The sequence below is a fragment of the Anabas testudineus genome, chromosome 18 (assembly GCF_900324465.2).
Source record: "Anabas testudineus chromosome 18, fAnaTes1.2, whole genome shotgun sequence".
In the NCBI taxonomy this organism is placed as follows: domain Eukaryota; kingdom Metazoa; phylum Chordata; class Actinopteri; order Anabantiformes; family Anabantidae; genus Anabas; species Anabas testudineus.
In genome coordinates this window covers 30,553,656-30,567,588 of record NC_046627.1, presented here as the reverse complement: position 1 = coordinate 30,567,588, position 13,933 = coordinate 30,553,656, and the positions used below count along the sequence as shown (strand labels likewise).

Below are 13,933 nucleotides of genomic sequence, written 5' to 3'. Positions count from 1 at the left end.
AGAGTCTGTTTGCTGGTCTTATGGAGCATTTTATTTATTTGTAAGTAAAATAAAGCCAGCTTCAAGAGGCCCTGTGGCAAGTCTGGACAAATGTACTCAAGTGACATTTGCAAAAACATGTCACATATCAGTTACAATAGATACAATATGTCAACTTGTTACAGATGAAACCAAAATTATTGCATAACACAGTACATGACTAAATAATCTATATATTTAATCAGATAATCTGATAAAAGTAGCTCACTCTTGATCAGCAACATTTTAAATTCAATTTGTCTGCAGGCTAAAAATAATCTGATGTTATGACATTAATATTTCCTAATAAGCAAGTTATTGTAATGTAATAAGTAATGTATTCCATCTCTGTTGTAGTAGTCTGCATACTGTAGTACCAGAGATTAAAGGTGAATAACACTAATAAATTGACTATGATGATACAGTATGTAATAGAAACACATGCACATAATTATATTGACATCATTTAGCAATATGTTATCATTTGTGTGGTTATTTACACATTTGATTTAGAGACTTCATACCTCCAATTTATTCCCAGAAATGACCAGAGTACCCACACTAACAACATATTTCACTTTACAGTCTCTGGAACTGCAGATTAGTAAAATGTACTCTGTGATACTCTAAATACAGCACCCCAGATATTTGGCTTTTCTTCCCTCTTTAAACCTTTCTATAATAAAACTATGGATTTCTGAGCTCATCACACAGCATATAGTCTAACAGAGAAAGCTAAACTGTACAACATTATTTGGCTAAGTACACAGACTGACTTCTTGTTGTCCACTGCTGTTAAACTGGACTGGACTAACTGGGAACTGGTTAGTCCAGCATTACGTCATCTCGAGTTTTTCAGGTCAGATGATGTCATCTGGTTGTCCATACAACAGTTGTAGTCTTGGTCAATGCACTTTTCCAAATGACATTATCCCTGCTAAAAACATTTTCACGTATTAACTTAGACTTACTTTAATACAGGCAGGCACATAGGGAAAGCAGAGGCAAATTGAACACCTTTCAAATACGCAAATTGTTCAAATTAGAAGCATACCGTAGTGTGTACCTTTTTTGAGCTTTCTGTCTACAAATGTCATTTTCTTTTGGTCTTTTCTAGTGCTCTTGATCGTATTCCTCCCTGTGCGCTGTGCTCACTTCTTCACTTCTTCTGTTAAAGCAGTAAACCCTGGGCCGCGCGGGGCTCTGTGATCAACCGGTTATCGATAAGTTTGGTCTCGTGAAGGCGTTTCGGTCATCTACTAGCCGTCCTGCTGTTTGTATTGCTACTAGAAAGCCGAGCGGTCAAAATGTAAATCTATTCATTTCGCGTGACTTTAACTATGTTGTTAGTGAAAACAAAATATTACGCAACTAACTAGGTTTTAATTAGCTTTTGGTTTGACACTGCGACATGCGGTTTTTTTGCCATGTGTGGAAATCACCGTGACACTGTTTTGTTTCCGATGCTTCACAGTTAGCGTTAGCTTATGTGAACAATATTTAATTACACTTTGTGGTTGTTATGATGGAATCACAGTGCGACTATTCTATGTACTTCGTCGCCGCTCCAATATCGAGCCTCTCAGACCCGGCGGAGTACGCAACTCTTCCGCGGCGAAAACACGTCTACCTCGGCGAGACCGTTCAGTTCCTGCTGGTGCTGCGGTTCCGCAACGCAATAGGGAGGGATGAGAGCTCTGGCGTTGCACTTTGGAAGGACCAGGTGGGCTCTCTGTCTGCTCTGGCGAGTGTGTGCGTCGCCGAGAGTCGGCAGCAGAGACCCAGCGAGTACCAGCCAGACCTGCAGAGCAGCAGCAGCAGCAGCAGCAGCAGCAGCAGCGAGGACGACGGGGAAGGGGAGTCTGGAACCACAGGCAACCGAGCTTTCAGACAGTGCGACCTGCTTGTCACCCACAACAGTGCGGCCAGAGAAGGGCGACAGTGTGAGAGGGAGCCGGTGAAGGTAAGAAGGATAAAGGCTCCTGATGGCATCATCTCACCATGGTACTTTAAAACAATGATTTCTAAATGTATTGACAATTAGAGATTAAGTAAACCTGCAAAACGCAACGTCTTCGATGCAAATGAAGATGACCCACATACATACATACATATTTCCTGAGTTGATAGAAGCTAAACCACAGTTTTATATTCACTTCCTGTCTACACGGAAGGTGCTCTTTATTCTGTTTTGTTTTATTCTTTCTGAGACAACAGGTGTTCTGCATATTGCAATAATCTTTGTGTCCAGACTTGACCATGCCTGCGAGACTACAGGAAGAAAACCCACATATAGTAGAGGCAAACAGCTGGGACACAGACACTTGGTCGCAAAAGCCAGTATCTAAAAGCCTGCAGAAAAACATTTATATATGCTGGAGTGGTTGTAGAAATGAGTGCTGTGGACAGAAGCTAATAGAAGAAATGTTATGCTTTGGGCTGTGCTGCAGTTAGTGGAACAGGAAACGGAGAAGAATGAATCCCACTAATCTGAACCAAAGGTGTGTAGTATGGGAGGAGATGTACCAGGTTATGATCTGACTTTCCCAGAGGGGGGAGGGCACTGGAACTGTAGGCATCTTTAACATTAGCATACATCAGTACTGCAGGATATTGGGATATATGGCTTCTATAACAAAACAGTGGAGACTTCTAAATCAATAAACTGAACCACTGAAAATCTGTGGGGAGATCTTAAACATGCTGGATTTGCAAAACGGCCTTAATAGCAGCCTGAAGTGATCTGTTTCAATCAAGAATAAAAAATCATAGCTGTTACAAATCAATACAGTCTTTTCAAGCTGTTATAGGTTAAAAGAAGGATACTGCTGACTTAGTAGGGTACACAAACCAGATGGATTACAGATGGATTATTTTCCACCAGCCACACACAGGACCTGCTTCACTAAACATTTGCCTCCAGGCCACGAGAAACAATATGTTATTAAGAAGATGGGGAATAATTATGAACTCTCTCATTTCCACATACTCAAACACTACACTATACTTACACTAAACAAGATGAGACATCACCATCGACCTTGGGAACCTGGGGTGGATATGTTCACTGTTGATTTATAAATAATCACAAATAGTAGTAGTAGTAAACTGATTAACTTAATTTGACATAGTGATACACACACACACACACACACACACACAATAATAATATAATATCTAAAATATTTATCATTTGTCCTCTGCTTGTCCTTATGCAGTCTCTTCTGGTTTTGGATGATGAAGTGATCTTCTGTCTCACTGTCTCATTGGACAAGCTGCCGGCCAACACACTTACAGCCAAGGTCAGAAACACCTGCTTAGAAAAAGGGTTGAATGAAGTCGCCATACACACTGTCAGGCGATATAATGATAGTACTGTGGCATGTTATATTTACAGTTCTTCAAGGAATGCCATCTCTGCCTTTTAACCACCGCGTTGACCTCATGGAGAGTTTATTTCCAGAATTACAAGGGCCATGTAGAGATAACAGTGTCATTTGTATCAGATGTTTCATACAGATGTGTCATACTGCAAGAAAAAGTAAATGAACTTCCTGAATTTTCTGAAATGTATCATGAGATGTGATCTCATCTCTACCACAGTCACAAATATCATCAAACACAATATTTCTGATGAAATGCAGTCAATATCTTTCATGTCTTTCTTAAACACACCCATTAAAAGTACAAAGTGGTGAATGAAACCTTGATTCCAGTCAATGAAACGAAAATAGAGGTTTGGTGTAGAGGTACCGTCACTTATAAAAACACCCACTGTCAGTGTGCTGTGGCTCAATAGGTAGAGCAGTTGACTGCCAATCGCAGGATTGGTGGTTCGATTCCTGGCTGCCATGTCACATGCCAAAGTGTCCTTGGGCAAGATACTGAACCCCTAGTTGCCCCCGGTGAGTCAGGTCAGCTGCCATCGGTGTGTGAATGTGTGTGTGCTTGTGTGTGTGAATGGGTGAATGAGACGCAGTGTAAAGCGCTTTGACTACCAGCTAGGTAGAAAAGCGCTATATAAGTGCAGACCATTTACCATTTACAACAGCCTCAGCTGATGTGAACCATGTCTGGCAAAAAAAGAGATCCAGGATAAACCTTGGTGACCATGTAAACCTTACACTGTAAAGTGCCTTGATATGACTTCTGTTGTGATTTGGTCTTCATCATCATCATCACAGGGTTGTGATAAAATAAATTCCCAAGTTTATCAAGGTATGCTAGGGTGGATGTCTGCAAGCTGGAGCTAAGAACAAGTTAGGTGTAGCAGGACAATGACTCTAAACACTGAAATAAATCTACAACAAAATGAATTTGAAGACATAAAATAGACCTTAACCTAATAGAGATACTATGGAGTGACCTTGAGAGTTCACATCGGAACAGCTCTAGTGAGCTCATCACTTTTTATGTTGTTCTGTAGACACAACATTAAAGATCATGACTGTTTGTGTTAGATATTTGTGACTCTCATGACGATTGGATTAAATCACATTTCATGACCAATCTAGGCAGAAAACCAGAAATCTGCATCTACTTCACTTTATCTTGCAATTGTATATTAGTTTCTGACTAAACTTAAATTAAAGTTGAATCAGACATGCACAGTTGCCTCCAAAGATAGTGAAACAGCATAGCTAATTTTTTTTGTTTTACACTAGAGACATTTGGTTTAAGATCAAACAGACAGAAGCTCAGAATTTCAGCTTTTATCTGATGCTACTGTATGCACACCAGGCAAAAGTTTTGGAATATGTGATTGAAGGATGTTTCTTGTTACTTAGGAGTGAGACTAGTTGGGTTTGTTTTAAAACAACAACTAGTTCTATGCTTGACATTAGCCATGGGTTTAACCTGTGAACACTGTACATGTTGTTAAAAAGTATAAACATCAAACCCGCAGAGCTGTCTATGAGCGAAAATCTGACATTTTGAATTGAAGAAAAGAGGGAAAACAATCATGTACTGCACAAACATTTGGCAAAGCCTGTACAGTTTGGAATGAACTGAAAAAAAATGCATCTCTGATGTACTAAGCAACATACACATAATGGGTCAGCTAAGGAAAGAAACACCTGATGGGATAAGCCTTGTGAGAGCTGTGCAGAAAAAAACAGTTAGTGGCATTTACACTGATGTCAACATCAGTGATTATTTGCTGATTAATGTGCTCTCCTCCATACAGGAAAAATAAGTGTGATAGAAACACGCTAAAAGCAAAATTTAGAAACATCAGAATGATTCTTCAAGACATGCTGGTGTGGAAGCTGTAATGTAATCAAACTGTGTGGTCCTGTTGTGTATTTGTCTGTTTCTGTGGTGTTAGATCATAGTGACTGTGTGGAAGCAGGAGGAGGAGAAGGTGGAGGTGAGGGAACATGGATACTTGACTCTCCTGCAACTAAGGAGTCCAACACACACCTTCAGACAGGACCTGAGCACCTTCAAGGCACAGGGTAAACACACTCTGCCTCTCACATACACACAAACACTGTACATGAGCTCATCAGAACAAATACTTCCTGTCATACATTAAAATCCAGAATACAGATTTTAATATGTGCAGTGGAATACAGTATAAATTAGTTTTAGTGGACTGTAGATTTCATGTCATTAGAATAGTCTAATCTGTCACTGCCTGCTGGTTTCAGCTCTCATTTTCATTTCCAGTCAGCACCATCCTCAAAGTTCTTCCACCTCCCAGTGTCCAGTGTCAGCAGATGACCGTCTCTGGAAAACACCTGACTGTCCTCAAAGGTTGATCACACTAATGTACATACACACACAGATCTTTAAAGATACAGATTAGTTATACTTTTAGATTGCCTCCAATATGGCTGACACCTGTTTTTTTTTTTTGTTTACACTTGTACTTTTCCTATGGTCACATGTCAACACATCTCCCTTTAAAACCCCTGTAATTAGTAGATGACTCATAGATCCAGAGTTGAAATGTCTGCACTTTAAACTTGTCCCTAAGTGGAAATTCTTATCCACAACACTGCACTTGTTTGACAAGAGTACAATAGACACAACAACATAATAACAACAATGATAACAATACAGCTGAATGAGTATAACCATTTTACCTCCTCCTTCGTATTTCTCAGTGTTAAACTGCAGCTCTAAGGAGGAGGTGTGTGTCAGAGATGTGAAGGTCCTTCCTAATTATAACACTTCCTACCTCCCCATCATGCCAGATGGCTCAGTTCTTATAGTTGACAATGTGTGGTAAGTACATGCTCACTTACTGTACACTACCCTGTGTATTGCTAGGGTTGCTAGAGGTTAATTGAGAAGCACTGGCATAAGGCAACATGACCTCTGATCCGTGATCCCTGGTATGTGATAAATAGGCCCAACATCATAGTAGGAGAAACATGCCCATATCATGATGCTTGCACCACCATGCTTCACTGTCTTCAATGTGTACTGTGGCTTGAATTCAGAGTTTGGGGGTCGACTCTGTGGTCTGTGGCCATTGACACAAAAAGAATGATTTTCCCTCATGTGTTCCTTGGCAAATTGCTACACACGCATTTTTTTTAACAGAGGGACTTTGTGGGTAACTGTCATAGTACTTTCGAGCTGATCATTGGCTGAGCCTTTGCCATTCTGGTTGTTCTTCGATCCATTTTGATGGTTGTCTTCCGTTTTCTTCCACATCTCTCTGGATTTGTGCTCCATTTTAAGGCATTGGAGATAATTTTAGCAGAACAGCCTATAATTTTGTGCACCTCTATATAGGTTTTTCCCTCTCCAGTCAACTTTTTAATCAATTTCGCTGTTCTTCTGAACAATGTCTTGAACGACCCATTTTCTAGGCTTTCAAATGGACGTTCAACAATTGCTGGCTTCATCCTTAAACAGGGGCCCCCTGATTCACACCTGTTTTTTCACAAAATTGATGACCTCACTGATTGAATGCCACACTGCTATTTTTTTGAACACACCCCTTTCAACCAATTGCCCAATTGCACAGCCTTAAGAGCATGCATAGGTCTTGTTTGTTTTCTGAGAATCTACTGCACCTACTGGTAACTTTTTTGACATGTAGCAATGAAAAATATACTAAAAACCTGGATTATTCTGGTTAGTCACATTGCACTGCTATTATTTTGAATAATACTGTAATTAATATATGAGAGCAGGTGTGAAATCAATAAGTAGCTCCTGAATTTTTCATTAGAATAGACAGATGTCTAGAACTTTGGTCTTTCTGTTCAGCTCCTTAAGGTTGTATATGTGGCCCAGTCAGGAGTTTTGTGTTGTCTTATTTGTTAAATCTCCTAACAAACACATTTGTTTCCACTTCCCTCTAAAGCCACCAATCAGCTGAGGTCACCATGGCTTCATTCTGTCGGGTGAACAGTGAGTCATCACGTTTACCTAGCACACTCAGCGCCCTAGAGGGGCAGAACTTCCTCTTCCAGCTGCAGCTACAAAACAAAGCAGAGGAGGACTCCAGTGAAGTGAGACTGCCACAACTTCCACCTCTTCTTTATTTTCAGCTGTCTACAGTGCCTATACAAACTATATCACTCCAGATTTTGTGACTGTTAACCATGGAACCTGACTGATTTAGCCATTTACAAAGAAGAGTTGTTGCAGGGATTGTTGCAGTGTTTACATGTTCAGAGATGATTGAGACAGTGCAGCTACCACATACAGAATTGATAAGAATGAATACTTATTTCCAGTTTTACATCTTTAAATTATAAAAAGAGGGTTGACCATGTAACTTCACCAGTTTTGTGATCACGCAGCATTCTGTGTCTGAATACAATGTGTGAAATTGTGTGTTGTTGACATTCAACTGTGTAGGGTTTGGAAGTGTCGTTGGTGGCTGTGTTGCAGTGGTGTATTGCAGCACTTCCTTTCAAAAGGTAAATATTAAGGTAAAAATATAGGTAAATATGTTGTTAAATGAACATTTGCTTAAAACATTAATTTGTAAAAAAAATAAAGGGTTGTCTTTGAATTTAAAAGCATATTTTATTTCAACAGATTGTGTTTTGTTGTTAATAAAGCAAAAAACCTCTATTGGATCAATAGCAACATAAATCTAGGATTGTTTCAGTTAGGCTATTTTAGAATATCAGAGCAGGAAAAGCTGCATTCACTTAAGCTCAGCTAGGTCTGAGGTAACTGGTACTTTTAATAGAACTAAGAACTGAACCATTGTTAACAGAGTTAGTTTAATTAGTCAAACTGTCCACTGTTAAAGTATGAGTTTGTTTTGTCTCCAGATACATCTCTAGTTGTTACTCGTTGCCCAGTATCCGCTTGGATCATCCTCGGCTGGTGATGACAGCTTCCTGTCCCAGTGCTGTCAGGCCTCTGGAATGCTTCTGGGTAAAATACACCCTGCTGAACAACTTGCAGGACTTCCTGTCTGTTCGTCTGGTCTGGAACTCTGAAGGTCAGTAGCACACTTTAACATCACAGTCTCACTTCTACTTTTCTACTGTGAAAAATAACTCAGTTCATCACGTCTCATCTAGCTGAGTGGTGATTTGTTAAAAGCCAGTGTGATCTCCCTCCACTCTGTCACATATACAGATGTGGAGGCAATTCTTAGTACCCGTCCATTAAAGAAAGGAAAAACTCACTGACACATTGGTCAATTAAATAACTTGAAACTGACAAAAGAAATCCACTGACTAAATCCAATAAAATATTAACTAAAAATTAACTAATAAAAATCATTGCTTTGTGTGGTTCAACAGAAACATTTTTAAAAATTATTTAAGGCAATTACTGCAATCAAGTGATTTCTGTAACTCTCAATGAAAAATCCGCACCTGTTGAGATTTTGGCCCACTCCCCAACTGTCTAAAGTTATAAATTTCAAGTCATTTCAGTGATAATTGTGGGTTTTTCTTTCTTAATAGAAGGGTACCAATAATTCCCCCCACATCTGTGTTTTTGAAAATATCAGTGTTCCCAACAGCCTCTCTTTGTTGATGGCAGTAACTCTGTCCTTACCTTTTTATAGACAATAATCTCACAAATCAGTTTTTTTAAGTGAAAGTACTAAAGGTCACATACTCTAACGTAGCTTAATTTCATATGGAAAGCTTTACTGTGTTTTGATGACCTCCAGGTAAACAGCAGTAACACAGTGCTTAGAAAGTATACATTACCCATTCATGAAATTAAATCATGTTGTGTTGCCCCCACCTGCCCCACCCCACCCCGACCCAATTAACACACACCACACACACACACGACCTGGGCCCTGTATCCATCTGTGTTTCATATCCTCAGCTAACACAGGAGGAGAGCAGGACTCTGACGTGGGAGCAGTGATCTGCCAGTCTTCCATGAACAACTTGGGGCAATGTAGGAAGGGCTCCACCCTGTCCTTCACCGTGGCTTTCCAGATCCTCAGGACTGGGCTCTTTGAGGTACTTACTGACTAACTTAACCCACTTACTGACTTACCTCACTTACTAAGCGGCTGACTGACTCACTCAGAACTGACTGATCTATTTACTTACTGACGAACTGACTGACTGAGTGATTCACCCATTTAGTTACTCAGTAAGTCAGTAAGCTTAGGTTTCCACTGCTGAAACTTAAGCTGCTTTCAAACATGTACACCCTGAACATTTCCAGACTTTACCTGAGTGAGCTGCATGCGAAAATTCAAACGTCTGAGTTTTTCAGCCTGGAGCTTCCCTGGAATTTATCCTGCGAGCCCCTAGTACAAAGCAAGTTCCAGGAACTTGCAGGCGGAGGGATGGGTTCTTATCATATATATGACTTGTGCTTGGTTAAAAATGAGAGTTTTCTCCTCTCAAGCATTAGCATAAAAAATGCATATGTGTGGATGTACACACCAACCAACACAAGAGAGGAAGGAAACTTGACTACCTTTACTCTATCAGATCAGGTAATGGGAAGCTCCAGGTTTTGGTTCAGTTAAGTTCCTGGAACGGAAACCTACTTTCATGACTACAACAAACTTCCATTCCAACTGTCCATTCTTGCCTTACTGGTTTCACTTTATTCATTGTTGTGGAAAAATACACTACAGTAATACTCAGAGGTCTTTTCCATCTTGTGTCTTTCTGTTGTGCCTCATGAAAACACCATAGCTGAGCCAGCACATGAAACTCAAGCTCCAGTTTACAGCTTCTGTGTCTACCCCTCTGCTGGAGCCTCAGTCACAGCTGAAAAAGTCCCCATTATCATCCAGCCCCCCAGCGAAGGAACTACTCGGACGATCCCACAGCTTCTCCCACCAGCAGCCATCAAGGTTGCACAACTTCAGGTATGGAGGAACAGTGAGCACCACTCTGCTGCCCCCAGTGTCTTTCTGGATATTGTACAAAAAAACCTTCTCATGTCCAAATTACTCATTAAATAAGTCTCTGAAGCGGCACTTCTGTCTTCTGAAATTGTTCTAGGTAGATGAAGACTCACTTGCCAGGGGGCTATATCACCCTAACTTTAGAAAAGGCACCATCCATCCTATGCCAGGTGTTAAGTGTTTAAGTGCACTGTATCACATTACTTTAAGGGTGAATACATTATGACACAGTGTCTGTGCTGGCTCCAGGTCAGGCAGCGTGATAGAGCAACGGACCACCACACCTTCTGTGGGCTCTCTTACGAGCAGAGCCCCCTTCCTACCGCCGGAGCACACGCTCATTTCACTGGACAAAATTGCCAAGAGGGAGTGTAAGGTGTTGGTGCTGGAAGCATTCCAAAAGGAACATCACAGGTGAGTAATACTTGTCTCAATGTTCCAGGAAGTGCTTTGCGGACAACTGGACTTGGAGACGTTCAGGTATTTAACCTCTGTGAAGTCATCAACACATTGAATGTTTGCCTACTGATCATACTCTGTTAAATACAGGCTTCATGCTATGTAGGAATCTGAACTATTTCACATTCCCCTTTCAAAATCACCTGAAAAAAGGCCTGAAAATTGTTAATGACATAATTACAAGCTTATTAAAGTGTTGCAGAGTTTTGCCAAAAGGAACCATAGTGACCGTGCATTAGTCATCATAATACCAGTGGCTGTATTCACAAAAGATCCTGAGACAGAAACATTACATTACAGCACCTTGAGGGGATTTCTTCACAATTGGTCAAAGAGTGTCAACGTGAACTCAAGCATGAACTTAGATGATTTTGGTGGTCAAAGGTCAAGGTCTCTGCGACCTAATGTCTTCCATTTTATTGAATACTTTTTATAGGCACTGTAAAACTAATTCTAGCTAACACTTTAGAACAACAGAGTTTTGTCTTAGGTGAAAGAGTCTGGTGAAACTAAAAGAAACCAGTTAAAGCACATTGAGCCATTCTCTATTTCTCCTGCTAGATGACCTGGAGAGGATACACAAACAACAGTGTCTATGCCCAGCCAGCAGAGCCTCATCCTCCATCTGCGGGAGACATTTAGACTACAGAAACTACAGTGCTGCAGTCAAAACGCAGAGAGATGGAGGGGCTGATAAGCTAATTTCACTGGTTTGTCATTTCACTGAATGCGTTACCTCCATTCCTTCATGTCCACATTTCATTAGCAATTTTATCTTCATTCATCATTCTTCAGATTATGCTTGGGGGTTTAATTTTATGTATTCCTGCTGATATTTAGAGTTAATAGAACATGGAACCATCTTTAACCGTTTTATGTTTAAGTGCAGCTCTTGTTTTCTTGTGGGAAATGATTATTGTGTCCTGTCTGTGTCAGAGCTGGAGCACAAGATCCCTTTGTACAGATCCAGAACCTTTTTAAAAGTATCAGTTTAGTGTTTGGTGAAATACTCATTTTGCACTCACCCCAACCAGTCGAGGCAGATGGCCGCCCACCCTGAGCTGGTTCTGCTGAAGGTTTCTTCCTAAACTCCTAAAGGGAGTGTATATTTCTCTGTCGAGTCATGTATGTTTGCTCAAGTGGGGTTGTGGGATGTTTTCTATATGATTCCGTACATAGTCTTAAACCATAAACACTTTAAAGTGCCATGAGACGACTTCTTTTATAATTTGGTGCTATACAAATAAAATTGAATTTAATTGGTATTAAACTCCTCCTCCGGAGAAGGTAAGTTCTAGACAGAAAACTATCTAGAACTCACCTTACACCAGTGATCTGAATGGCCCCTACTCCTTTGGCCATGCTTTGGAATTATTTTCTGGGTATAAAAATGAGGACTGTTGAAATGTGAGTTTGGTCTTGTTCTTTACACTGCTTCATCCAACTGTCTGATGAAAAATGTGTAAACAAGTGTAAATGTCACATTTGTCAAAACTGACATTTGACGTTTGTTGGCGTCACTTTTAGACAACACACATTGCTCTGATTTAAACTGTAGACATCAGTTTCAATCTGTGAGAGCAGTAAAAGAAGCAAACATCACCATAATAACTCAGGTAAAATGAGCGTGTGGATAGAAATATTTGAAAACTCGTCAAACAGAGACTGCACTGTCAGAAATGTTTTTGTTTGTTTATAACCAGACCTGGTTTCACTGGAAATGCATTTACATACTTGTGATGTTGCTGTGGTTTACACTCTGTAGCCAGTAAAATGGGATCATGTGAACCCCATTGGTTCAGCCATGTCTGATGTTCGTGTAAAGCAGGAGAACAGAGGCACCTGGAGGCTGTTCAAGGTTCAAGGCACTGTTTTAGCTGAGCTTTGGACAGATTGATGGGAGCTTAGCAGTGATGGCTTTTACATTTATGTAAATGCGCATACATTTATCATGTAGACTTGAATTTACAGTATCTTATAGAAAAAAATGTCTGAGGACTTAATATATGTTTTTTTCTGTTATTCTGCTTATTAGTGTTTGCTAATATTCTCCCATTAACAACCACAGCTTATTTTCTGTATCTCAGATTTTTCAAGTTCACCATGTTGAGTAAGGGGAATTTTGAGCCCTGACATACTGTAGCTTGGCCCTGTGTGTATCATGACTGTCAGAATGTTGGGGACAACGTGAAACTGTAAATAAGAGGTGCTTTCATACACTGGAACTCCAACAGCAATCAGAATTCAACTATATGCTAACAACAGTTGCTGACAATCTCACTGTGCCTTTGTTTTTTCATTCCTCCGTACTGAACTTGTTATGGCTGAAATGTTTCATCCAGTGTGAGGAAGATTATTGTTTATCTTTTTAGTGTCATATGTTTTCTGTCTACTAAGATGTCAAATAAACTACTGCTTGATAATGTGCTGGTCTTTGTTTACATTTCGTTAATCTGTAGTTCTGTAGAATTATTGAACCAGCGTTGACAGTAAGCTGCTGCTAATGGCATCTCCAACAAGAAGTTTACTATCAGAACAAGAAACAGAAATTTCTGGCACAATTCACCTAATGCCAAGGTGCATGGGTAAAAGGAAAGCAAATGGTAAGGCCAACTACCCTCCACCACCATTCTAGTCACTCTCTTTATGACGCGCCTTCTCTTCAAGTCTCAGGGAATGCTAGGAGAACTAAAATGGCATCAAGTTTTTTTATGTTTCTTTGTTGGTCACTCGGAAGAACAAAAATATACTAATCAGAACAAAAACAGTTAAAGGTCATGATTATTTTTTTTTTTTTACCTACCAAAACCTACAGATCGCAGTACACTTCTACATGCTCAAAGTATTAATCCCATTTGTCTTAAAAAAGTTTATCTACAAGTCTACTTATTAGAATAAAAAGAATATATTGTTATGGACACTTGGTTCTTGGTCGTTCTATTGCATCCTCCCCCCTCATGTATTTGGTGGGAAGATCTAAATTATAGGTGGCTGGTGGAAAAGTCAGTAGGATCAACGTTTTTAAAAATCATCCATGAGTGTGATGTGTCTTGATACAATGTGTGATGATGTTTAGGATGTGTTGTTTTAACAAATACACACACACACACAATTCTTTTTTTCCCTGCGTTCATT

The 13,933-nt window shown here is 39.9% G+C and overlaps 1 protein-coding gene across 1 annotated transcript; it reads left to right on the top strand.

The window, feature by feature from the left end:
* Positions 1-1,306: 1,306 nt before the first annotated feature.
* Positions 1,307-13,223, top strand: LOC113157593 (microtubule-associated protein 11-like). Its single transcript, XM_026353169.1, has 12 exons — positions 1,307-1,981; positions 3,237-3,320; positions 5,348-5,477; positions 5,692-5,778; positions 6,132-6,252; positions 7,346-7,493; positions 7,846-7,907; positions 8,271-8,443; positions 9,292-9,431; positions 10,125-10,300; positions 10,589-10,753; positions 11,360-13,223. The coding sequence occupies exons 1-12, from the start codon at positions 1,541-1,543 to the stop codon at positions 11,361-11,363; spliced, it is 1,731 nt and encodes a 576-aa protein (XP_026208954.1). The 5' UTR covers positions 1,307-1,540; the 3' UTR covers positions 11,364-13,223.
* The last annotated feature ends 710 nt before the right edge of the window (positions 13,224-13,933 follow it).